The sequence below is a fragment of the Balaenoptera borealis genome, assembly GCF_965194805.1.
Source record: "Balaenoptera borealis genome assembly, chromosome: 20".
Taxonomy (NCBI): Eukaryota; Metazoa; Chordata; class Mammalia; order Artiodactyla; family Balaenopteridae; genus Balaenoptera; species Balaenoptera borealis.
Genome location: NC_138879.1, coordinates 21,608,053 through 21,634,859, shown reverse-complemented (window position 1 = coordinate 21,634,859; position 26,807 = coordinate 21,608,053). Strand labels below are relative to the sequence as shown.

General features: G+C 50.7%; 1 protein-coding gene across 1 annotated transcript; it reads left to right on the top strand.

Moving 5' to 3' along the window:
* On the top strand, window positions 1–26,450 carry MPP3 (MAGUK p55 scaffold protein 3). The gene is made up of 19 exons (XM_082371505.1): window positions 1–80; window positions 1,272–1,328; window positions 1,572–1,690; window positions 1,881–1,958; window positions 3,237–3,317; window positions 3,556–3,693; window positions 6,716–6,797; window positions 8,314–8,399; window positions 9,787–9,861; window positions 12,925–13,121; window positions 14,959–15,023; window positions 16,444–16,464; window positions 17,025–17,066; window positions 18,219–18,383; window positions 18,478–18,558; window positions 21,623–21,716; window positions 21,933–22,041; window positions 23,422–23,544; window positions 25,574–26,450. Exons 2-19 carry the CDS (start codon window positions 1,304–1,306, stop codon window positions 25,748–25,750), a joined length of 1,758 nt encoding a protein of 585 aa, XP_082227631.1. The 5' UTR covers window positions 1–80; window positions 1,272–1,303; the 3' UTR covers window positions 25,751–26,450.
* The last annotated feature ends 357 nt before the right edge of the window (window positions 26,451–26,807 follow it).

The following is a 26,807-nucleotide window of genomic DNA, read 5'->3' as shown; positions in this document are numbered from 1 at the left end:
GGAAGGCGGAGCCAGCGGCGGCCGAGGCTCCCGGCACCCGCTCGGCTCCCGGTCTGGAGCTGAGATTCCGGCGCGCCGAGGTAGGAACCCGCGCGGAGGACGGACCAGGGACTCGGAGCCGCAGGGGCCGGGCGGGAGGGGAGGATGGGCTGAGACCCGCCTCTCATGCACAGGCAGCCACGCGGCCCACGGGGCCCCCAGCTTGGTGATGGTGGGGCGGGGGGTCTCAGTCCCCGCCCCTCGGCCCCTGGCCTCCTCTCCGCACCCACCCCCTCCTCCGTGCGCCCTTCTCTTTTCCTGCCGCTCCGCATCCTCCGAGACCGCCCCGAGCGTCCCCCCAGGTCTCGCCTCGCCTTCGCCCAGCCGCGCTCCTTGTTGGTCCCACAGGTTCCTTCCCAAAGCGAGCTGGAGTCTCTGCTTGGCTGCCTGGGGGAGTGGGGGGCACAGCTAGAAGGAGCCAGAGGATGAGTCTGGCGTAGGGGGGCGGGGCGTTGGCTGGAGGACCGAGGACCATTCTTATGCATCTCGGTGTCAGCGGGGCTCGGGCGGGCGCTGTGGGGCTGGCTCCATGTTTGCGGAATGAATGAATCATTACTCTCCTTATCTCCTTCTGAAGGAGGACTTTTTGAGGTCCACGTGCTGCAGAACACGTCGGGGGGCCTGCCGAGATAGGGCTCCCCCCGCCGGCATAGTAGACACTGACTCTCATCTCTCCACCTCCTCTCTATACGCTCTGTTTTGAGGGCAGGCTCCCTTTAGGTTGGGGCTTGGGGATGGCGGTGAAGGAGGGGCTTGTAGGCCCAGCCAGGTACTTGTTGACAGTCAAGGGACTTGAGTGAGGCCCCTTAGAAGGTAACAGGGGAGGGGTGCGCTGTGGAGGAGAGCACCCACGGTCAGGCAGGGGCCACTTCTCATCTCTGAGACCTACCTGGAAGGGCCAATCGAGTATGGATTCTGACCTACAATTTACTGAATCCTCCAAGCCTCTGTTTCTTCATCAGTAAAATAGGAATATTAGTGTCAATTCCTCAGGGCTTTGAACAGATTAAGAAAAATGTCATATGAAATCACCCAGGACAATGCTTGACACACTGGGAGCACTCAGCAAAGCTTTGCTTTCTTTCCTTCCTCTCTGAAAAAACTGAGCAGAGAATTATTTATTCCCATCCCCTCTGACCTGAAATTGATCCCCGACAGACACAGTACATGTGTAATCACTGTTTGTTGAATGAATATGCTTGATGGAATTTCACCCCCCTTTTTTCCCCCAGAATCCACAGGCAGAGATCTGACCAGCACAGACATGCCGGTGCTGTCCGAGGACTCTGGTGAGTGTCTCCCGGGGCTGGACCTGCCACAGTCTTGAAGACAAAACCCTGCCTAGCAACCTGGGGCAGCAAAGAAAGCAGCTGCTACCTAGTGTCAGCTCCAAGCCCTGGGAATGAGAGCTGGGGGAGAAAATATGCACACAGCAGGGCTGAAGTGTTGTTGGAGGGTCCGCTCGGGGGTCCCACAGGGCAGGAAGTACCCACTGCATTGGTTATACTGTGTTTTTCTTACTCTCTCCTCAGGTTTGCATGAAACCCTGGCACTACTGACCTCTCAGCTCAGACCTGACTCCAACCAGAAGGAAGAGATGGGCTTCCTGAGGGATGTTTTCAGTGAAAAAAGCCTCAGCTATTTAATGAAGGTAAAGGCCCCCCTGCCCCGGGAAGGTCTTCACTGGCCCACTGTGCAGGGCTTTCTCTTATGCTGCCCCATGGATGACCCGGTCTGCAGCCCCAGGCATCCCCACAGCTGTGGGTGGGGTGTGTGACGTCCAGGGTAAACCTGGGCAGCTGGCTTGGGAGGCCCCAGCCTGAGATCGGCTGTCTTTGCAGATTCACGAGAAGCTTCGCTATTACGAGAGGCAAAGTCCAACCCCCGTTCTGCACAGCGCTGTGGCCCTTGCCGAGGATGTAAGCCCCAGGTTTCTCCTTACGGCCTCAGCCCCCCTCCCACCTGTAGCTCCTTCATCTGGCCTGCATGCCATTGCTTAGTGAGGGGACATCGGGACTCGGGAGCCCCAAGGTGAAGAGCGTCTCCTCCCCTTCCCCTCCTCCCCGGGCTTCCTAACAGGCAGAGAGGAACTCGTGAGCCTTGGACAGGGCCAGGGGACATGGTGACATGGTGACGCCCACTTACTTTGTGTTCCGGAGAAAGTCTGTTTCCCCAGCTGTGAGATGAGGGCAGTTCCCAAACGGTTGAGAACTGGCGACAAGAACAGGTCAAACACGCACATTGTGTATCTGTGCTTTGGGGAGGCCCAATGTGAAGTCCTGCGTCCAGGGACTTGCAGCTTCTTGGGGTTTTGTTGTTGTTGTTTGTTTGTTTGTTTGTTTGCTGTACCCGTGTGGCTTGCGGGATCGACCAGGGATTGAACCCTGGCCCAGATAGAACCCGGGCCCCGGCAGTGAAAGTGCCGAGTCCTAACCACTGGACAGCCAGGGAATTTCCAGGCTTTGTTTTTTAAAGGAATTCTTCCTCATTTCTTGTGGACCTGTCCGCTGTGTTGTATGGTTGGAAAAGCTGTCCCGGTTGATTACTAAGGCTGGCTTCTGAATAAACTCACATAACCCCAGGAGATGGCCTAGCGAGGGGTTGGGGCAGATCCCCTGCCTTTCTTGGCTGTGGAATGCCATTAGGAGCAGGTTAGGTTGCGAGGCTCCCAGGCTCAGCACTGCCTCTGCTACTAGCTCTGTGACCGTAAGCAAGTGACTTAACCTCTCTGAGCCCCAATTTCCTCATCTGGAAAATGTGGTGAAGGGCACAGACAATAGAGCCAAATAAGCCCAGGTTCAAGTCCTGCCTGTGCCACTTACCAGCTTTGCGACCTTGGGCAAGATATGTAATCTGTCTCATTTACTTCTTACTTCTGAAATGGCAGAATAATAGTACCTGCTCCGTCTAGTTCCTTGTGAGAGTTAATCCACATAAGGCAGACAGCACCCAGGAAGAGCTTAGTAAGTTAGCTCCCATTAGAATTAGAGGCTGCTCAGGGTCTCTGATCTCTGGTGTGATTTCCCTGGGAGTGTCAGTCCTGGGGTGGCTGAGGGTCCAGTGCCCCCTGGTGCTGTGGTAGTGGCTGGGAGGGCCCTTGGGTCTGAGGCCCAGGGAGCGGGGTTTCCCCTGGGCGACTCCCAGCAGGCTCGCAGCGCCCACAGCCGTCTGTGGCCTTCTCTCTCCTTTCCCCGCAGGTGATGGAGGAGCTGCAGGCCGCCTCCATGCACAGTGACGAGAGGGAACTGCTCCACCTGCTGTCCACCCCTCACCTCAGGGTAGTCACGCCACAGTCCCTGGCCACCCACACATCTGTGTCTCCTGGGATGAGGGCAGGAGGGAGCGCTTGGCCGTGAGACTGAGGAAATTTCTGAGCAAGCGCTCCTCAGTGCCAGCGTCCAGGGTGGTTGTCTCTCTGGCATGAGATTCGAGACCCCCAAACCACTGCCCGGCCAGGTCCCCCAGACCCATGTAAGCTCTAGGGCCAGCCCTTCTTTTCTCTTGCTCTCCTGACAGGCCATGCTCATGGTACATGACACGGTTGCCCAGAAGAATTTTGACCCCGTTCTCCCCCCTCTGCCCGATAATATTGACGAGGATTTTGATGAAGAATCAGTGAAGATTGTCCGCCTGGTGAAAAACAAGGAACCCCTGGTATGTGGCCCCCACCTCTATGCCCCACCCTCTCCCTGTTTCCCACCTCCACCCACCCAGAAACCCCGGAAAGGACCCTCCTGAAGTCTTCGGAGTGAGTGATGGCAGCTTTGTCAGGGCTGCCACTAGTCCCTGTGACATCTTTGTGTGCAGAGTATCCCTTTCTCTGGGTGATTACAGCTTCCCTCCACAGTGGTCAAGCTCCTTTGTGCAGTCAAGAACCTGCACAGCTGTGCAGGGCAGCCCTGATCGTCAGCTCTGAACCAGGGGTTGGCAGACTACGGTCCAAGGGCCAAACCCCACCCACTGTCAGTGTTTGTAAATAAAGTTTTATTGGTGCCCTGCCATCCCGTTCGTGTACATATTGTCTGGGGCCCCGCCTTTACATGGCAACGGCAGACTCAATGGAAACTGTGTTGCCCGCAAAGCATAAAATATTTACATTTGGCTCTTTCCAGAAAAAGTTGGCCAAGCTTGTTCTGAATTCCAAGGAAGCTCAGGGCAGCAGCCATTCTTCTCCCCAGCTGACAGATTGTTATCATTTTGGTCCTGGTTCAGCACTGATTTACTGAGCAAAGGGACAGAGTTGTTTATGAGATGGAGGGAAGTAATGGCAGTTCAGAGAATTGAGGGCTTGCCCTAGAGAATACCACAGCTGGCCCTCCTTATTGTCAACTTTCACCAAGTGACCTCAGATGAGCCGCTTCTCCTCTGCCTCTGTTTCCTTACCTTCAAAATGGGCCAGTCATCCATCCACTCAGCAAACGTATCGTGATCCCCCCCGCTCCTGTGTGCCAGGCGCTGTGTTGGGTGCGGGCAGGATTAAGACTTAGTCCTTGCCCTCTGGGAGTTCACAGGAGGTAGTGACTGGGGGTTTCCTGGAAGAGGTGATGCCCACGCTGAATTCTAAAAAAAAAAAGGAACAGGAGTTTTCCAGAAGGAAGAGGAAGAAGAAAGGCATTCCACCATAGAACTGCATGAGCAAAGCCATGGGAAGGTAAACGGCCTGCTATATTCAGGGAACTTGCCGAGTTGAAGGTAAAGTGTGACAGAGGCGAGGCCAGATCAGTGGGAGAGCGGAAAGGTCCAGATTACAACACACAGCTGCTTGGCTGGATCCTGAAGGCAGTGGGGAGCCATTGAAGGGTTGTAAGTGAGGAACGAAATGGCCAGATTTGCAGTTAGAAGTATCATCCTGGCTACGAAGTAGAAAGTGGCCTGGAGGGTGAGACCAGAAGCGGCGGACCAATTTGAGGGTAGGAGCCAAATACGTGAGGTTCAGAAACAGGGCTTGACCTCGGTTTGTGGGAAGAGGGAAGAGAAATCCAAGAAATATTTCAGAAATAAAATTAATGTCACTTTGTGCCCGCCCCAGTTTGGGCAGGAGTCTGGGGAGGCATCTTGGGTAAGGCCCAGGTGTCCAGCTAGGATGATGGGTGGACACTGGGACCATTACAAGGAGGAACTTAGGGTCTGTTGAATTCAAGAGACCTGTGTGCCCGCAAGTGGAAATATCCAGGAGGTGAAGGCTTATGTGTGCAGAGATACGGACTTGGCAGCTGCCATCTTCCAGGAGGGGTTCTCACCCCGCCCGAGAGGTTGAGACCACCGGGGTAAAGCGTATACCCTGGCCCTTTAATCAACATTTAGAAGGCGTATAGAGGAGGACTCAACAAAGGAGACGAATTGTCACTGAGAAACACTGGGAGAGAAGTGTCACCAGGGCCCAGGCTAAGAGAGCATTCCAGCGGGAGGGTGAATCAGACAGGAGATGAGAGAGAGAAGACTGAGGATGGCGAGCTGGCAATTGGCAGGTCGTCGGTGCCTTTGCTGGTGCATTCGAGGCAGGCGAGGAGTGAGTCGGAGGGCAGGAAGCAGAGAGAGCAGAAAGGAATGGAGACTGGCGGCTGCCGGATGGGGTTGCCAGCTTTTTAATGATGGGAGAGACTTGATAATATTTTTAGGACCAGGGGAAGGAGCCAGTGGGGAGGGGGCATTGAGAATGCAGGAGAGGGAGGGAGGGGATAGAGGGCAGCCTAGCCAGGAGGAGCCCCTCCCCTGAGATGGGGGAAAGGAGGAAAGGATGGATAGAGATGCTGGCAAGTTTGAAAGTCTAGGCGGCAAGAAGCCGTAGGGTTTTTAGCTGCTGGTCTCTCTTTCCAGCAATATTTATCTTATGGACTTTGAATGAAGTTAATAATGAGTGTGCCAGTGGTTTGCACTTACAGTCAGTAACAAGTGGTTAGCATTTATTGAGCACTTACCGTGTGCTAAGTGCGTTGCATGCATTACCTGATGTCAACCTTGCAACAACCCTGTGAGTTAAACGCTTTCCCACACCCCAGATGAAACAGTCGCAGAGAAGATAAAGAGCTTCCTCGCTAAGGGCACATACTCTTAGTAAATGGCAGGGCCATCCAGCTCCTGACTGCTGCCCTGCCCCGCCACAGTCCAGTCTGTGTGGTGCACGAACTTGAGGGCTTGCTAGTGCCTTTTTCATCCTAGATATCATCTCTGCCATGCTTCGTGGGCCCCATCCTGGTCCCGGAGCTCCGGCTGGGGCATAATTGGTTCCCCTTGGCAACAACAGAAGGCCTGGTAACCCTGTGCTTGGTTAGAGGCAGGTTGGGAATTTGCTGGCACATATTCTCCTCATTATTAAATGTCTTTGCAAGAGGCAAGGGCTGCAGTACAATAGAGAAAGCAGTGGGTGTGGCATCGCAGAAAGCTGGGTGACCTTGAAGTTGCTTTGCTTCTCTGTGCCCCAGTCCCTCATCTCTCAAACGAGATTGTGACAGCATTCTCGTGCTTTCTTTAAACTGTAAAGTGCTGTGCTATACTAATTTGAGATGTGGGTTTTATTTTATCCTCAGCCTTGGAAAGGTGTCCACCGATCTGCCCCCTGGAGTGGCAGAGAGAGAAATGGGGCGGTGGCGGGGGGAGGCTTTGCTGGGTCCAGAGAGTCGGGGTCTGAGGTTCGGGGCTGCTTCTCAGGAGCCTGCCTGCTCTGTCTCTGATGCAGGGGGCCACCATCCGGCGGGATGAGCACTCAGGGGCTGTCGTGGTGGCCAGGATCATGCGAGGGGGCGCAGCAGACCGGAGCGGTGAGTGGCATCAGTGCCGGCCTAGCTGAGGTGATGGCCGTGGTCCCCCAGCCTGCCCCCTTTGGCCACGGGTCTCCTTTCCCTCTCCTGTCCACTCACCTGTTTGGGATGTGCTTTGCTTTCTGGGAGTGGGGCTGGAATTCTCTTCTTCTTCCTAAGCTCGGTAGAAAATTTAGTTGTTTGAAAATATCTCAGGCATGGAGTACTTTGAGGGTGATCAGGAGGGTTTGAGCATTGGCTTAACCTGAGACTGTGGTAGTTAAGCTTGGTGTAAATCCTAACTGGGGGGGCAGGGACACCCTTCTCCGACACCCCAGTTGCCTTAGCAAGCCACAGTTACTGAGGGGAGGGTGTTCATGTCCCAGATGTGTTTAGGTGGAACACAGGTTAAGAATCACTGGTGTGAAAGAGACTCACAGACTTAGAGAACGAACTTAGGGTTACCAGAGGGGAAGGGTGGGGGGAGGGATAGTTAGGGAGTTTGGGATTGAAATGTACACACTGCTATATTTAAAGTGGATAACCAACAAGCACCTACTGTACAGCACAGGGAACTCTACTCAATATTCTGTAATAACCTAAATGGGAAAAGAATTTGAAAAAGAATAGATACATGTATGTGTATAACTGAATCACTTTGCTGTACACCTGAAACTAACACAACATTGTTAATCAACTATGCTCCAATATAAAATTAAAAGTTAAAAAAAAAAAAAGAATCACCGGTATATGGAGGAACTAAACTGGGAGGCAAATCTCCTGGTATAGGGGAGTGTTGCCCCAGAAGTCTGGGGATCATTGTGGTGGGACCCCTAGACCAGTGCTTCCCAAACATTAACAAGCATGGAAATGGCCTGAGTGTCTTGTTAAAATGCAGATTCTGATTCAGCAGGTCTCAGGTGGGCCCAAGACTCTGTACCTTTTACTGCCTTCTGGATGCTGCTGCTGCTTCTGGGCCAGTGTCCGCACTGAATGGCAGATAGGGCCCGATATGCAGAGATGCTAGTCATTAAAGCAGAGGCCAACAGACAGGTGTGTCTAACACTCTTGACACCATCTTCCCTGGTGCCCTTAAGTTTTCGTGTAAAATTTGAGAAGGGACATTCTTGGAGTTAGGTCTGTACATCCAGGAAGGTGAAGAGTTAATGATATTTTTAAAGAAGCAGAGGTTATAGCAGAAAGAACACAAGGTTTCTACAGCAAAGTAACTGCATCTGCGCACTGGCTACATTTTTTCTTAGCAGTGTGGCCTTGGGCAAGCTGCATCTTTTTTCTGGATCTCAGCTGCCAGTTTGTAAACTGGGGGTTTCACCACGTGGTTGTAAGACTGGGATGCCAAGTGAGGCACCTGGAACCCTGTGAGAATTCAGTTCATCCCAGTCCCGTCCACTGTCTTTAAATATTGCGTCTCCCCTGCAGTGGGTTCCGCAGGCAGGTGCCAGCGGTGCCCAGAACTCCGTGCTCTGGGGACCTCAGCCCCCTTCCCGTGCTGACGGTCAGCCCCCGTGTCTCCTAGGCCTGGTCCACGTTGGAGACGAGCTCCGGGAAGTGAACGGGATCACGGTCCTGCACAAGCGGCCTGACGAGATTAGCCAGATTCTGGTCTGTGCTGCGCGCATGTTGGGAACGCGGTGGTTCTTCAGAAACCCAGAGCAGGGCGCTTCCTGGAGCCAGGGCTGATCTGGCCCAGTGTCCCTGTTTGCACGGGGAGGCCGCAAGCCAAGTGGCCTTACAGAGTGCCCTGTATGGAGGGTGGGGGACAGGAGGAAAGAAGCGCCCAGACCACCCGCTTCTCTCAGACCCCCTCTTCAGCACAGCCGTCCTCCCTACCCCAGCCTTCTTTCCTGAGGACCCGTCTGGAAGACCCTCTCAAAAGGGTCCCCTCTTCCAAAGGGCTGAGGAATATGGAGTAAAAGGCTGTAGTCCAGCAGAGCAAGGGCTTTGGGATCAGTTGGTCCTGGCCTCGAATCTTGCCTGCATCACTTTCCAGTTGAGTAACCTTGAACAAGTCATCAAATCAGTCTGAGTTTCCATTTCCCTTCCTGTACAGCAGGGATAGGGATGGTTTCTCAACCAATGCATAGTTATCGTTAGGATGTAAATATCCAGAAGAGGATATAGCACTTTACAACTGCAAGGGCATTCTAGGGGATCACGTGCTGGGATGGAAACAACCTTCTCAGTCTATTCTGGGGGTTCAAGTCAAAACTGAAATTATAGAAAGCCCCCATCATAGTTCTGTCCTCTTTATCCTCAGGCATCCTCTCCCAACACAACAGTCTTTGCTAACTTCTGATGGTTTGGGGGGCAGAAACGGGATGAGATCTGAAGCTCTGAGGCCCGCTCTTTAAGGCCCCTGCTGTAGGGGGTCCTGGTTACAGGCAGACACTTCAGTCTTCCTGCCCCCACTCCCCTTTCCCTGGTTCTGGGCACCGACTTCCTCGTGTTCCAGAGTGATGCGGAGCCAGGGATGGCATTGGGTGAGATGCACTCTCATGGGCTGACAGTGTGCTTCCCGTGGGCCCCCCACATGGGGTGCAGGGCCTCTCTCCAGTAGAGGGGAGGGGAACCCCTGGAAAGGTAGCAGTGGCCTGAGATTGGGGAAGATGCAGGCAAAGAGGGGAGTACTATTTGGGAACCAGCCCCAAATCAGGCAGGAAGGAGGAAAATGAAACTGAACTAGGTTATTAAAATAACCCAAGAGAAAAGAAAGAAGGGCAGCCTGTTGGGGCACTAGCGGTCAAGAGGGGTGGAGAGCTGTACTTGGTGCATGCATTGTCCTCGGGTTCTCATTTTAAGTCTTCTGTCCCTTTGTCGCATGAAAATGCTTTAGTTAAGTCAGCCGGCTCCCACCATAGAAGGGTGGGTCACAGGGGACGCAGCACGTCCCCTTTATTTCTGAACGTGAGTTTCCGGATCTGGGAAGTAAGACGTGACGTCTTACTGTTCGATCTGGTAGATGATACGGCTGTGTGCTCTTTCCTTTCAGGCGCAGTCCCAGGGGTCCATCACCCTGAAAATCATCCCAGCCACCCAGGAGGAGGACCGCTTGAAGGACAGCAAGGTATGGGGGAGCTGGAGGCGGCGGGGCGGGGCGGGGGGGCAGCGGGGGCGGCGGACTCCAGCCCAGCCTTTGAAACAGTCATCCGGGAAGAGATCATCCGTCTGGTCCTCGGAACACGCGCTCAGTAGAGACCTGTAATTCAGTCACAGAGTGATTTATTTGTTTGTACCCGGCCTCTTCTAAACAGGATTTGACGTAGCTTACTAATAAAAGACAAGGTTTTTCTAATTGAAGTCGAGAAGCAGGGCCGTGAAGAGGAGGAGAAGGTACCAAATGTTCTGGCTTCAGGACCAATTAAGTAACTGCCATTTGTTTAACTCCTTGTGGAGCCTACCTTTGGTAGGCACCTCCTCTGTGCCCAGGCGCTCAGCCAGATGCTGGAGACCGGGATGATTAGTAGCTTCAAGGATTCCTGGGTCAGAAGGGGAGGCTGGCGAGCCATTCTCTCCTTGCTATGTGATTAAGTGCTTCGGAAAGATTCTGTACAGAGTGAGAGGCACTTTGGAAGGTGTCATGTAGTAGGGGTGTTGGAAGTGAGGCTTGAGGAAGATGGAGATGAGAGGGACTTCTCTGGTGAAGAGGAGGCGGAGGGAAGGGCGGGCAGAGGGGTCTGCATATGCGGGGGCTCAAAGATATGGCAGAGAGGAGTATGGGGGGGTCAATGAGGAAGTGCACGGTGGTGGGGCTCCAGGGGGAGGATGGGGGGATGTGCTGGGGAGGTGGGTCAAGGCTACCTTCTGAATGGCCTTGAATGCTTTGTTAAGGGTTTTGGCATAATCCCTGCTTAGTTTAGGATCTCAGAAGCCGACTCTGATACAGGGTTTCAACTACAAATAGTTTATTTGGAGGTGACCCCAGGAAATACCAGTACAGGAGTGGGGAAAGGAAGGCAGCCAGTGCAACAAAGGGTGTGTTCTCAGCAAGTTACCACAGGGAGCAACCAGAGCTTAATCCTGCTCCAGAGCTTGGCATCCCTTGTAGACCGTGCCTCCGTCATCCCTCCCAAGAGCTGGGAGATCTGGGGAATCTGTACGCCAACTCCCGCCAGGCTGCATCCCGGGGGTTAATTCCCAGCAGTTCCTGCCGGCCAGGTTAGGGGAGAGCAGATCCCAGTGGCTGGAGAAAGCCATTAGGCAGTCAGCCTGGGGTGCCCTGAAAAAGTAAGGCCCAGGGGGATATGGGGGACCCCCACAGCCCAAGTTACAACCCCATAGGCGGTGAGAAGCTCTTAAAGGTTGTTTTTTTTTTTAAGAGGGAAGTGATGCAACCACATTTGTGTTTTGGAAAGCTCCCTGGGGCAGTGAGTAGAGGAGGGTGGAGACCGGGGCCAGGGCACCTGGTAGGAGTCTGTTGTGAAAGCCCAGGTGAGAGATTGTTAAGCCCTGAGCTGAAGTGGTGGTAGGGAGGATGCAAGAGGGCATTACTTTTATTTCCCAATGAATTTGGATCTGCACTTTCTGGCAGCCAAGGCAAAAAGGAGAACATAATGAATTACAATAATGAACGTAATTCATCAGAGTATGGAAGGAAGCATGCCAATTTTTCAAGAAAGCTAATTCCCAGCCCACATGAAAGATGGGACATTACAGCACTTGGCACAGAGTAGATGTCAATAAATATTTTGATGAATGGCGATTAATAGTGGACAATGTCTTTGACAGTTTTTTATGGCAAATGAAGAAATCATCTTTATATGACTGTTTCTTATTTGCACCTTCAGCTGAATCACAGGGCACACATAATACCTGATGGAAGTGGTTCTTCCTGGGACAAGCTAATATGGTCTCCATATGCAGCTTTTGCAGGTTCTAATTTGATACAGGGAGAGGACTTGGTTTTCCTATAGGACAAAATGGGTAGCCTGTCTCTTAGTCCATCCTTTCTAAATATTTTTCTTTGAGCTAGATGCTTGATCAGGGCTGGCCATTTAAGATTATGCTTTCTTCTGAGTGCCTAGGACCCTGGTAACATCTGTGGCTAAACGAGGGTATCTGTCCTCATAATATATGGCCAGAAATTTCTTACTATTGTCAAACTGCATCTTTTCTGCTTGGCACATAGAGGAATATGATTTGGATTTGTCTAAGGAAACCCTCTGGCCTTTTTTTTTTTTTTCCTATTTGCTGTTAAAGTTATTGGGCTGTAATAATCTGGAAATAGAAATAAATAAATCCATGCCACAGAATTATAGAAGAGAACGAAGAAGTGTGACAAAATGCTATGTCTTCCCATCCTCTTCTCTAGAGGGATGACTTCAGGGTAAAGGGGAGAGTTGGGAGTTGGCTCAGTATGTGACAGATGAGGCAGGATTGAGCTGTCAAATATGTAGCTGTCAATTACCCACTGAAAAGTGATGATGAGGAATCGGTAACAGTAGTTTCATTGATGTTTGTGTTCTTATCAAAACATCTAGATTACTTATTTACAGATGGCTGCTGACATCATTAGGGGCAGTTAGCGTATCAGAAATAACATTTGAGTTAGAAATTGCGCTTGACTTTACTTTTTGCTCCCGGGACTAATGGTTGCTTTGTGTAGGCTGAGAGGCTGTTGTGAGGATAGCAGATCAGGTCAATAAGGAGATGTTCAGGTTGGAAAGGGAAATTCATGGGGCCCAGCTATTCACTTTCTGATTCTTGATGGATTTCCCAACTGGGACATTGAAAATGGTTGAAGAACACTAAGAAAATCGGTGTGTGGGTTTCTGATTAACTTTCTATTCTTTTTTTTTTTTTTTAAAAACACAAATAAATAAATAAATAGTTAGTTAGTTAGTTGTACTGCGTCTTAGTTGTGGCAGGTGGGATATTTGTTGCCACGTGCGGGATCTCTGTTGGGGCAGGCGGGATCTAGTTCCTCGACCAGGGATCAAACCTGGGCTCCCTGCACTGGGAGCACGGAGTCTTAACCACTGGACCACCAGGGAAGTCCCAGCTTTCTATTCTTGAGGCTGCTTGTTCTTCCTAATTGTGAATGGTGGTTGTCCTTTGGTTTTACGTGTGGCATAGACACATCTGTGCTTACACAGTGAAGGGCTGTCTCACTGAGCCCCTCGCCCTGCAGGTGTTCATGCGGGCCCTCTTCCACTACAACCCTCGGGAGGACCGGGCCATCCCCTGCCAGGAGGCAGGCCTGCCCTTCCAGCGTAGGCAGGTCCTGGAAGTGGTGAGCCAGGACGACCCCACGTGGTGGCAGGCCAAGCGAATGGGGGACACCAACCTTCGAGCTGGCCTCATCCCCTCCAAGCAGTTCCAGGAAAGGTGGGTCTGGGGTGTGTTGTAAGGGGGTGTGGTTCTGGAGTGGCCAGAGGCATAAGTACATGACAAAGCCCCAAATCTCTGCCAGCACAGCCAGAGGGGCCCACTGGGTGTCCTTCTCTGGGCTAAGTACCAATTATGCTTGTGTTGGCTCTTCTTCTCCCATCATCAGTGGTGATGGCTGTTTGAGATTTCAATAAATATTGATATATGGAAATCTATGTTATTAAATTAATGTATATTATATAATGCATACTTAGGGCAAGTTGAGAAATCAAATATAAAAATACAGAAGAGGAGGACGAGGAAAAGAAAATTACCCAAAGTCTCACTACTATCTAAACAACATAATTTATTTCCTTCCTGTGCCTGTTATGTGAGTGGTGCACATAGAATTCGAGGTCTTGCTTTTTTTTTTTTTTTTTGGTAGCTTAACATTTTGACATGAGCATTTCTTATATTACTATAGAATAATATTATTCTATACTATTAATTAATGGTAATATAATATTTCATCAGGAGATGTACTGTTCATTCACAGGCAGCAAGTATGGTTTCTGCCCTGGAGGAGCTTACAGTTTAGCTGAAAAGTCACACATGGTTCAGACGAACACTTTATATAAATGTGATGGGTGTGAGGGAGGAGGACACTGGGCCCCGCCAGGTCCTAGCAGGAGGGCTGGCCCTCGTCCGGGAAAGCATGGAAGGCTTCATTGAGGAAGGGTCCTACCTAAGTGACTTTGCTTCCTCCCTGTGGCTGTACTTTGACGCTGTCTCTAATGTTTCACTGCTACAGTCTATGTGCAAATAATTGTGTTGCACATAGACTGTTCCTTATATTTCAAATTGTTTCCTTAGGATAGCTTGCCAAAAGTGTAAATCCTGGGTCAGAAGGTGTGGCACTTACACCTGCAAGCCTCTCCTGAGGTTTGTAGCCCTCTTCCGTTTTTGGGGTGTGGAATGATGCTGTAGCAACAGACCTCAGGGTTCATCTGTTTCAGTGGCCCTCCGGGTGTGGTCCCCAGGCCAGGTGCGTCAGCGCCCCCTGGGAACTTGTTAGAATGCCAGTCCCTGCCTGGGCCCTGCCCCAGACCTGCTGAATCAGAGACTCCAGGGGCAGACTCTGAGCTCTGTGTTCTAACAGATATTCCAGATGATTCTGAGGGGCTGAAGTTTGAGAACTGCTGCTTTATTTCCTCAGGGGAGCCTCAGACCCATCTGCATCTTTTGCTTCACAGGTCTTGGAGGAAGGCTCTTTAGCTGCATTTATATGTGGAAATCTAGAGACCTCTAGGAGCCCTGGGTGTTTTCTCAGCTCAAAGAGGCCTTGGAGGTTGCTTCTCCACCCAGGACCGCAGTGAATAATGTGCCAGGCTGACCTCTCCGTTGGGCTGGGGTGGGTGGGGAAGGGCATTAAGTTAGGGTGACTTTCACCCTCGGCTTCTCCTGGGAGTCGTTCTGCTGTTTTCCAGCTTCCTCAGAGATGGGGAGGCCGGGTGAGTTTGGAGAAGGGACCTCCTTTCCTTGAGAATCAGCCATGGGCAAGTAACGACCAACTGCTGACCATGGGCACTGGGCTGTACCCCTGTGTGTGACCATCTTGGGCTGGAAAAGCTTCTCCCAGAGCAAGAAACTCAGTTTCTTCCTCATGAACCAGTGAGAACCTGTGAAAATGTCCCTCTTCACTGGAACTCAGTGTGAAGCAGGAAGCCCTTGGAGTGCCAGGCTATCCCCACCTGTGGGTTCCAGGCCTCGGTTTCCCTGAGTTTTCCAGAAAGTTCCCTATGACTGGTTCTCTGGTCCAGCTCATGGGCCTGCCCATCCCCTTGTGTCCCCACAGGCGACTAAGCTACCGGAGAGCCACGGGCACCCTGCCGAGCCCCCAGAGCCTCAAGAAGCCCCCGTGTGAGTAGATTGGCAAGATGGCACTTCAGGGAAGCAGTTCAGGGAGGGTCTGGGGTTAGGACTCTGGGGCTTCGTGTGGGGAAGAAGCAAGCACTGGGCTGGAGGGGGCACCGAGGGTCCTGTGTGAGCTCTCAGGCCTCCTGAGGGAGGAGGGGATGGGGAGAGGGATGAGGAAGGGAAATGGGGGTAGGTTGCGGAGAGCTATTCCCTGGAGAGGAGCTACTATATTTGGGGCCCACAGATGACAGTGCGGGGGCATGGTAACACCGCTCCCAAAATTTTGTGCAAACTGTGTGTGTGTGTGTGTGTTGTGTATCTGTGAGTCTGTGTCTGGGAGAGGCTCCACAGCTTTCATTAGATCCCCAAGGGGCTCTCTGACCCTGACAGTTTAAGAACCACTGATGTTGGAAGGGAATGGAGATGGCTGTGAGCGATCCCGTGCCTCTGAGTCAGCAGTCAAATCTGGCAAATAAAAATAAAGGCTGCCCAGTTAAATTCGAATTTCAGATAAACAATGAATAGGTTTTTAGTATAAGTATATCCCATGCAATATTTGAGACATACTTATACTAAGGAATTATTTGTCGTTTATCTGATATTCACATTTAACAGAGTGTCTTGTATTTTGTCTAGCAACCCTACTCTGTGCATCACTTACCTGTTAGAAAACACATTCACCTACCTTCTTGCCTTTTAATCATCACAGCAGCCCTGGGTAGTAGTGGAGTCAGGGCGTCCCTTTTTCCAAGATGGTTAAACAGAGGCTTATGAAGTCAAGGGAGTGGGGCTGGGGTCAGGTTTCCAGAGGGCCTGTGATCAGAGCCCCCAGGTTAGAGCCCCGTATGGAGAGGAAGCTTCCCCAGGGTATGGCCTCCCTAGCTGGGGGTCAGGGGGTAGAGGGGAAGAGGGGGGGCTTGGAACCAAGTGGGGCTCCAGAACAATGCCAGATGAACGGAGCACAGCTGGCCTGCAGCCCTGCGCTGTGCCACTCTGTCGTCTGGCACCTGCATTTGCCCAGGAGAGTCTCAAACCCAAGAGAAGAGAGAGCAGGTCCTGGTCCCACTGCAGGCATCCTAGGGCGAGCTGCTCCCTTGGCTGGGTCGCCACTGCCAACAGCCACCTTTCCAGACTTGCTCTCAAGTCGGAGGGGCTGCTGAGTAAACTGGCCCTGAGGCTGCTTATGCCAGTGAAGATCTGGCTTTCTTTGGGCCGCTAATGAGACACACACAGGAGGACTAATTAGAGCAAGTCTTGGTTTAATAATGCACTGCAGCTCAGATCACAGGTTTGTTGGAGGAAAGAAAGAGGGGACAGATGGAGGGCTCCTGAGGCACCCGAGGCTGCGGCTGCCTCTGGGCCACAGGGCCTCGCGGTTCCCCTCCGCTAACGCTGTTCCATCTGTCTTTTGTGCAAACCGCAGATGATCAGCCTTGTGACAAAGGTAGGCCCAGTATTTGTCCCCTGTGCGCATGGACAGGCCCCTTTTCTGTAGACTGTCTGGGGCTGGAGGGGCTTGTTCTCCCTTCTGCCACCCCTCTCTGGGGTCGCTGTGCCCCTCTGGCTCCTGGCACCCCTCTCCCTGCTCTGCCAGCTGGACCGACCTGCTCCTTGAGGCATGCAGAGCTGGTGGGGACGTGGGGCCTGGCCCTCCCCGGCCTTTGGCTGGGCTGACCACGTGACCCGGCTGGGTAGCGGTAGGGCAGGGCGAGTGAATCTCCCCTCCTTATTCTCACTGATCCTAACTCAGAGGGGCTGGAACGAGGTCTGCTGGCCCAGAACCCCAACCAGGCCTGGAAAGGCTGTTTGTGGCCTAAGCATGGAGAACTGGGTGAAACAGAGGAACTTGTTTACCTGGGGTGGCCGGCACATGGCATTTGTCCTGGGTCCCCCGAGACTCCATCCCAGAGGGCTCTGCCTGGCCATCTGGGGCCTGGGTCCCTCTGGGCTGGGGCGTGTGTCCAGCATGGCTCACTGGCCTCCCTCTCTCTGTTTGGTCCCCAGAGACCTGTGACTGTGAGGGGTATTTCAAAGGACACTACGTGGGTAAGTAATGGGGGCTCTCCCCCCGAGACCCCCTCCCCCACCCATGCACAGACCACCGTGGGCTCCTGGGTTACGGAGAGGTGATCCGGGCCCAGGAACCCCTCAAGAGCAGCTGAGTCTGTGGGACCCACATTTTCCTTCAGTCTGTGTCTGCCAGAGGCTGGGCTGAGCCTGCCCAGGCCTGGGGTCCCCCACCCCAACTTTCACCCAGCCACTGGGAGCAGTGCCCTGGCAGGACCCCTACATTAATCCTGATTTTATTATTACCATAATCTCAATTGTAGTTTATTCAGTGTTTCTGCCACCCCCATACAGCAATGGAGCCTTTTATCAATCTCCAAAGTACCTTCACTTCTTTTATTTTGGCAAATCTTTTCAAAGGCCTTAGAGACAGGCGAAGAGTTTTTAAACTTTTCATTCAGAAGCAATTTCAAACTTTCTGAAAAGTTGTGAGAATTGTACAAAGAACTCCCATATACTCTACACGCAGATTCACCGGATGTTAACACTTTGCCATATTAGCTTTATCATTCCCTTTTTCTGCATGTACACATTTAACCCCCTCCCCCCCGAGTCATGTAAGAGTTGTGGACATCATGTGCCTTCACTCCTAAATAGCTCAGCATGTGTCCCCTAAGGACAGGGACATTTTCTTGTATAACCCAGGGCTATTATCAAATTCTGGGAATTTATTTTTTATTTTATTTATTTTTAAAAAAAATTCCGGTAATTTAACATGCATACAATTCTATTGTTTAATATGCTGTTCATATCAAAAGTCTGCCAGTAGTCCCAATAATGTCCTTTAGAGCATTTCCCCCGATCCAGGATCCAATCTAGGAGCACCCATTGCCTTTGTAGATTTGGATTCCCTTTCATGGATAAGGGAACTGAGGCGCAGAGGGGCGATGACTTGCCTGAGGTCAGTCACATACCAAGTAAAACAGTAGCTTTGAACCCTAGATTTTGGATGCCAGGTAATCACACTTTCGTCATATTACTGTCCATCCTGATCAACCCCTTCTTGTAGCAGGAGGTGGTTGGGAGAGGCCTGTGGGTCTCAGTCCCACCTCCAGGTCTGACTAGGTAGAGAAAGTCTATAGGGAGATAATGGGACAAATGCCGCAGTGTCCCCTTGCCCTTCTCCCCAAGCTGGTCTTCGGAGGAGCTTCCGGCTGGGCCGCAGGGAGAGACTGGGAAGCCCGCAGGAAGGAAAGACATCCGCAGTGGCCGAGTCTCCGGAGCTGCCGACCTACGAGGAGGTGACCAGGTACCAGCACCAGCCCGGCGAGCAGCCCCGCCTGGTGGTTCTGATCGGTAGGTGACGTCTCCAGAGAGTGGGCTGGTTCCTCCCTGGAGGGGTGGGGAGGGAGCTCAGCAGGGACCTTGCAGCCTTCCCTTTGTTTCCCAGGGTCTCTGGGAGCCCGACTGCACGAGCTGAAGCAGAAGATGGTGGCAGAGAACCCACAGCACTTTGGTGTTGCCGTTCCACGTAAGAGGGCCCGTGTGTGTGTGTGTGTGTGTGTGTGTGTGTGTGTGTGTGCAAGCATGTCTGCACATGAACTTCTCGGGGACTTGACTCCATGTATCCATCTTCATCCTTACTTTGGGTCTGAAGGACCGCCAGGCACTGCCTGCTATAGGCACATCAGGGGACCTAGGCATGATGGGAAGAGACCCCCTCTCAGTGGTCCACTAGGACCCTCTGAGGCAGTAACTGGAGGACCACTTGCCTGGTTCTTGCCTGGGATGGGAGGTGAGTCTAGAGCTCATTGCAGGTAAAGTGGCAGCTTCAGCCCAACACCAAGGGGCCCCCAGCAGTGGGTGTATTTCAGCCTCCTCTTCCCAATGACTCTGACTCCTATGGCCCCTGCTCTCTGCTTGGGCAAGAGAGTAGGTTGGGGAAACCAGAGAGCCCGTGAGCAGTGTTGCTCGGGCACTCCGCCTGCAGCTGGATCCAGTCCGGCAGGGTGGCTGTATACACTCCTGAGTCCAGAGACAGCGGGAGATGCTGAAATCCAGTAGGCAGAGGTCCTGGTTCTGAATGTGATGAGGAGACTGAAGAGTGCTAGGAGCTCTACCAAGAGCTTTTATGTGCAGTAGCTTGGTCGCCTTCCCAGTATCCCTGAGAAGAGGATCATCATCATCCCATACTGCAGAGGAAGACACTGAGGCTCAGAGAGGTTAAGTAACTTGCCCAGTGTCACACAGTTGGTAAGTGGTGGAGCCAAGATTCAAACCCAGGCAACCTGCTCCAGTCTCATTCTTTTTTTTTTTTTAATTTAATTTATCTTTTGGCTACGTTGGGTCTTCGTTGCTATGCGCCGGCTTTCTCTAGCTGCAGTGAGTGGGGGCTACTCTTTGTTGCGGTGCGCAGGCTTCTTATTGTGGTGGCTTCTCTTGTTGCAGAGCACAGGCTCTAGGCGCATGGGCTTCAGTAGTTGTGGCGCTTGGGCTCAGTAGTTGTGGCGCATGGGCCTAGTTGCTCCGTGGCATGTGGGATCTTCCCAGACCAGTGCTCGAACCCGTGTCCCCTGCATTGGCAGGTGGATTCTTAACCACTGCGCCACCAGGGAAGTCCCCACAGTCACATTCTTAATGAGGCCACACAACAGCCTCTCACCTGCTGCTTGCCACTTCCTGTCCTTGGCTGTTCCTTTCTGGGACTCTCAGTCCTCTTCCTCAGGGGGATACAATGTGGGCACCTGATGGCCACTGAGAAAGGATGCTGTGGTGGCAGTAATGGGACCTTTCTGGAGTGTTCTGAGGAAGCGCACCTATGTATTCTTTCTTTTGCCGTATCACTCCCCTGGGCCTCAGGGCTCATAGCTCAGTCTATGGGTTATGAGAATTGTCTTCCAGAATCCTACCTGAAGTGGCAGGGATGTGGTGGCGGGGTCATGGGGGGTTGGGGAGGCCATTCTGGAAGCACCTGTGATGGACCTGGGAGAACTTTGGGGGGGGCCACAGCCTTCTAGGCTGAAACGATGGACTGAAACATGACGTGTGGAAGTTGTTCACACATGGATCCTTCAGAAATTTCCAGACCCATCCTCTTGGGGTGGGGTACCTGGATGGCTAGACCTACCTGCTTCCAGAAATCCCACAGATAGGTGACTTTCTCCTTGCTATTAGGAACCGGGTGAGTCAGGGAAGGCTTCCCAGCAGCAGTGACTTTTATCTGGGTTTTGAAGAGTAAGTAGGAGTTTTCCAGGCAGAGAAGGAAGAGTTCTCTATACCAAGGGAACAACGTGTGCAAAGGGACAAAATATGACCCAGTATAGCAATGGGAGGGACTGGGGAAGTTAGTGTGGGTGATGTCGGGGGAGATGAGCTGAGTGGGAGGCTGGGTTGATTGAGAGGGTCTCATATACTCATCTAAGGTGTTTAGAATGTAATCAGTGGGTGAATAAAAGTTTTAAAGCAAGGACATGGTCAGAAAAGGTGACCCTAGCAGCTCTGCCAGAGGTTGGACAAAGATGTCACACAGCACACAGAACATCCCCTGGGTGGCCCCCAAGGGAGAAAACACTGTCCTCTGAGACCCCCTCTTTTCTTTTGGAATGCTCTGGAAAAAGCTGTGTGTTGCTTCGTGTGTGCTCTTGTTCTGTGGAGGATCTGATTTTCCCCAGAGGTGCGTGCTTCGATTCTACTATGGAAATCAGAGGGAAAAAACTGTTTAAAAATTGTGTGAGGGGGGCTTCCCTGGTGGTGCAGTGGTTAAGAATCTGCCTGCCAATGCAGGGGACACGGGTTTGAGCCCTGGTCCAGGGAGATCCCACATGCCGCGGAGCGACTAAGCCCATGAACCACAGCTACTGAGCCCGTGAGCCACAACTACTGAAGCCTGAGCGCCTCTAGCCCGTGCTCTGCAACAAGAGAAGCCACTGCAGTGAGAAGCCCATGCACCACGACGAAGAGTAGCCCCCGCTCGCCGTAACTAGAGAAAGCCCACGCAGCAACGAAGACCCAACACAGCCATAAATAAATAAATCAATTTTTAAAATAATTATGTGACAGCCAGCTTTGCAGAAACATCTAGTCCACAAGGGGACTCTCTATCTTCATGTCTTTTCTCCCCAGATGAGAAATAATTGAATAAAAAATTAAAAACATACAGCAGGGTCAACTGAGTTTTTGCCCCCTTGGCTCTCAAAAAGAAAAACAATTAGGAAATAAAACCTAGAGGACTAGGAATTCCTTAGGCGATTCTTTAAAAGCCACAGCATCAGTGAGGCAGTTTGGCAGAGTGGTTAAGGGCATACGCTTGGCCTGAGACAGAGAGTGTTCAGACCCGGCTCTGCTCCCAGCCGTGGGATATCCACACGGTGCTTAACCTCTGCACCTCTGTGTCCTCACCTGCAAAACTGGAGGCCTCCTTTTGCCTACATCGCAGAGCTGTGCAAGTCAGTGACGTGCCCGCACACAGGGACCCTCGATGGAGGGAAGTGGGTGGTTTGTACACAAATCAGCGACCAGCTCCTGACAGGAATGAGGGCACAGGCTCGCTGTGCTGTGACATCTCTGCCCAGCTACCCTCTTCCTCTCTTTCACAGATACCACCAGGCCCAGGAAGAGCCATGAGGAGGATGGGGTGGAATATCACTTCGTCTCTAAGCAAGCATTTGAGGCCGACTTGCATCACAACAAGTACATTTCCTTGACGGACCAGTGGGGCCTCCGTGCAGCTGTGTGTCTTTGCATCTGTCCAGTCTTCCACTTGACCTCCTGGGAGGGCTTCTGGAAAAGTCAGGGGAAGCAGAGGGTGGGAGGAGGAGGGGGGAGTCATGGTGGGCCATTCACCTTCTGTGTTAATTCAGGCAAGCTCAGCAGCTGAAGGCCTTTTCTCCTGTGGTGCTGTTCTAGGTTCCTGGAGCACGGTGAATATAAGGAAAACCTCTATGGAACCAGCCTGGAAGCCATTCAGGTTGTGATGGCCAAAAACAAAGTGTGTTTGGTGGACGTGGAGCCAGATGTGAGTTCCTGGGCCAGTTCGGCATTTCCTGTTAATGGAATTTATAAACTAGGGGGTTGTACATTTTACAGAATATTCGACCTTAGTCCAGGCACTTTTTATTCCAGAGCACTGGTGGTTAATATTTCCTTGGGTCTCCCTCTGAGAATCTAATGAAAGCTTTTGTACCCCAAAATGTGCACCGCTGTACACAAAAATGACATGAATTGGAGGGACCCTCTTGGTGGCCCACAGGCCCAAGATAGTAACCTCTGCATGGAGTAAATCATGCAGGAGATGGTGGCACTGACTGGTCCATTATGACCTGACAGTCAGGGACTTAGATGTAAATGCACCAGTGGAAGCTGGGCCATCCCTTCCCCGACGAGGACAAGTGAAATCAGAGAACCACTTAGAGAACCACTGAGGGAGGTGGTCAGGAGAGCAGTTTGAAAGGGAAAAAGGGCGGACTTGACCCTGTGAAGTGCTTCAGAGACATTTCCAGTCCTGCACACCCCACAGGGACTTAACCGTCTTTTTAACCTTGTCTTTGAGAAAAATTTGTAAGCCTTGAACTCAATAGGGGCTGAGCTCTGATTTTATGACATAAACTGTAGGCTTTATTTTACAGAAGTTGGCTTGAAATGGATTCCAAAAAGCACCTTATGTCCAGAAAGGAAAATCCTCACTAATTTGGACGTACTGGGAGTTGGTAGTGGAAATTAAAAGTCTGAATTTCAAAAATTTTTTTGAAAAGTGATTTTATTGGTTTAGAGGGGATGCAAGCTGTACATATAGCAGTTTAATACCAGTGTTTCCAAACACAGGCCCTTACATCATAAATAAAATGCACTAATTAACAGGACGATTTGCATATTGAAAACCTTCTAAAGTCTTTACAATTTGCTTCAAGGCATCTCTTAGTCTCTTCATTTGCTTGGCAAAACTTTTCTTCTTTGAATATCATAAGGAGGCCTGTGTGATAGCACAAATTTGCATTAGTCCAAATTGATGACGTCTGACTAAATAGATATACACATTAAATCCTGCTGGTTCTTCCATCAGGACTAGGCAGGCAGAGAAGGGTGTACGAAGGCTAATTAGAGCTTGGTGGAGGGTAGTCAGAGCTAAGAAAGATGGCAACTCTCGGAGCTGAGGCTTTGGAACCTCCTTTCTCGGCAAGTGAGCCTTCAGGGTCCAGCTGAGGCCAGCATCATAGTGAAGGGCAGGAAAATGAGCAGGTGGTCTGCACGGATGAAGGCCATTGTCGTATGACCGTATAATCAGGACCTTTGCCATTGGGGTTATGTGACGAAGCACACCATTACTGAGTATTCAAGAAGTGCGTTTCACAATAAACTATTTTCAAAGTATATAATATTCCTGAACTTTCTTTCTCAGGCACTGCCACAACTGAGGACCTCAGAGTTTAAACCCTACGTTATATTTGTAAAGCCTGCAATTCAGGAAAAGAGGAAGACGCCACCCATGTCCCCAGCTTGTGAGGATGCAGCAGCCCCACTTGTAAGTTTAAAGTTGATCATTTCTCTTCCGAAGGCCTAAAAGGGCCGTTAGCTGCATGTGGGTGCCCATACCTTCTATACAAGACCATCTGTCCGTTTTGCCTGTTGGCCAGACTCAGATGGTCATGTGATCTGAAGACTCAGGGTGGGGCAGCCAGAAGTGCCTCCCAATTCACACAGGAGTGGCTTTGCCTGGGTTCCCCACCCTCCACTCCCTCACCTAAGGACCCCGTTGGAAAGTTAAGGGACTGACATCTATCAGGCACCTGATCTGAGTGTGACATACCACAAAAATTTGTTGAACTCCTAAGCCAAACCCAAATAATTTTTAATTGAAACACCAACTTCAGATCCAGCAAGCTAATCCAAGATGGAGGCAAGGGGCATCACGGGGGAATCTTTCCTATGTGCTGCTCAGGACCGTGACTCTCTTGCTGAAGCTGCAGGTGGTTGAGTTCCACCTTTACAGGGCAGGAAAAGGGTTCAGGGGACTGACAGCTGCAAAACAAATGTCACACATTTTACTCCATTAGAGATTTACTTGAGTTCTTTCAAGAGGCAGATATTTATTAGGAAGATTGAGGGATTTAGGGGAAAAAGAATGTTCCTTCTATAATTTCTCAAATAGATAAATGCTTCTAGGATGAACAATGAGGGTGCCTGAAGGAGGGGAAACTCCAGTAGCGGCAGACAGTCTATAGGATATATGTGTGTAAGGGGGTGGGGGAAGTGGGATGGAAGATCCAGGGGCAGCAGTGGGACACTGCAGGGTGCTTTTGAGTAGGAGAGGAGCCCTGCAAGATACCATATAGAATTGGGAAGGTCTGCCCAATTTAATCTAGGTTTTTCCCTCCTGGGGGAAAGAAGCAAGGAGAAGAAGTTATCTAAGCCTTCCTGTAGGTCTCTTCTGTCTTTGCGGTAGCATGCAAAAACTGTTTCCTAGACCTTTAGAACATATTTTCTGAAAGTATGGATGCTCTCACTAAAGTAGGAGTCTGGTTTTGATTGGTGACAGAGAGGGGGAGGGAATATTTTGGAATATGGGTCATTTTAGGGGAAGACATCTTACCCCCTCCATGGCAGCATAAAAACACTGAGCCCCTAGAAGCAGAGGCGAGAAGGCAGCAGAGGACTAGGAGATAGAAAGGGAGGTGGGTGAATGCCAGCAACAAATTTCACTTTGCAGTTTTACTCAGAGTGGATCCTGCCACTTTCCTTTCTTCCAAAACCCAAGCTAATAGTCAGTGAACTACCTGCTTGAAATTCTACTTACTAGAGGTATTTTTGAATGAAGAAGCAAACACTGGGTAGGTTGGGTAAAGGAGGGATCATTGGCTGTCTATACCTTAGGGTTAGGTGTCAGGAAAGCAATCTGATTAAAGAAGCCAGGTATCCTAACGAAATGGGGGATTGGGTCAGGGTTGTCCCAGCACTTTCTTAAATATCTCTGCTTTGTCAACTGTGCTAATGTTTGGCTCTGGTTTGAGGAAATGAAAAGAAGAACTGAGTTCTACATGATGAATTTAGGAGTCTTCAGAGGGCATTTGAGTTACTTATTCTCCTTCTTTTTCCCCTAGTTGATTCCCGAAATGCTTGCTTTGCTTTTATATAGTGAATACTATTTTTAGTTCTTTCCTGTGATTATTTAACCAAATTGCCATGCAACGGAATAGTACTGCTAGTTTGGAAATACCTTCGGACAGGAAGTGTGATATTGACATATATAGACATGCAGATATAGAATCAGCATCCGCCCAAAGCACGGCTCGCAGTTAACAGGTCCTCAGTAGATATCTTGTGAATGACTGAACAATGATTATGGCTGCCGCCCATGAACTTTCTTGGAAGTTTGATAGGCTAACATCACTATGCTCTGTTCTTGTGAACCCAGTTGGTTATTCAAGGGCTGTAGTCATCCACTCATCACCTAAACATTAGAGGTTGGAACACTGCCCAAGACAAAGGCTGTAGGTTTCTTATTTGGGGGGAGAACAACCCAGTTGTTCCCTAACTGCCCCTTTTCCTTGCAGGATGAGGAGCAGCAAGAGATGGCCGCCTCTGCTGCCTTCATAGACCAGCATTACGGGCACCTGGTAGACGCTGTGTTGGTGAAGGAGGACCTCCAGAGTGCGTACAGCCAGCTCAGAGTGCTCTTAGAGAGGCTGAGCAAGGACACTCACTGGGTACCTATTAGTTGGGTCAGGTAACTGTATCCTAGAACATCCAGGTTGGAGGGGACCTGGAAGACCACCTGGTCCAGGCTCCCCCATGTTACCATCAAGGAATCTCAAGCGAGAGGGGCAGAATTTTCCATAAACTTCATCATCAAGAAGAGTCTATGTGGGGAGTCTTGTTTGTTGCTGGTTTTTGTCTGTGGCTTTTCACTGCACCCCTTTGGAGCCGAAAATACAAGTCGAAAGGGAGCATATCACAAAATAACACATGTCTTTCATTAAAGTATCACAGGCAAGTTGACCCTGATTCTCTGTACCAAAGTTGAGTAGCCACTGTCTTTTGGAGGGTGGTGGTGGTGAATGTATACAGTACCAATTTGCAGAGGTATTTAAGCTTTATAAACAGAGTGACATTTCATTTATCCGGCTTTGTTGGAAGTTGAGTTGTTTTACCCAAGAGGATTTTCCATGCAATTGAAGTTCCCCTGTCTTCAGGCACTAAAATGTTGATTTTAACCTTTTCGATAGTGTGTGTTTGCCTGGTAATGGAAAACATGGTTCTCTGCCTTCTTAAATAGTGAGCATTCATCAACTTTTTTGGCAGACTAAGGCACACTTCCCTGTCACCATGATTTACTGTACTCTTCTATGATACAGTGGTGTTTTCAGGGACTCTTGCAGAATGTAAGGCTGCTTGTGCCTTTTCTAAATATTCTCAGACTCTGAAACTTGACGCTTGCTTGCTTTGATTTATTTTATTCCATCACTTGTCTTTCTTGTTACTGACAGCTCTCCTGGTTCTCAGCTGTCCCTACCTTCAGATTATAGGGGCTCCTATCCTGCTGCATCATGGGAAACCAGATGATTCCCCCCTGTCATAACTATGCCTAAGTCACAATAAATCAGTCCTGACCGTCAAAATCAAAGTATATAGACTCTGAGTGTGGGCCTGATGGGTTGTCTCTGAGCAAAAGTGCTTAATGGCACACAGGATTTGTGATATATCTTAGCTTCAGAGAATTGTATTTCTTATTAATAGCCAATGTATATAAATCTTTATTCTGTGCCGGGAGCTATGCTAAGGCCTTTA

Coding starts and splice junctions, on each gene's coding strand:
- MPP3 (XM_082371505.1), top strand. CDS start 1,304: ATGCCGGTGCTGTCCGAGGACTCTG. Junction 1,329..1,571: donor GGTGCTGTCCGAGGACTCTG/GTGAGTGTCTCC, acceptor CTCTCTCCTCAG/GTTTGCATGAAACCCTGGCA. Junction 18,384..18,477: donor CCGCCTGGTGGTTCTGATCG/GTAGGTGACGTC, acceptor TTTGTTTCCCAG/GGTCTCTGGGAGCCCGACTG.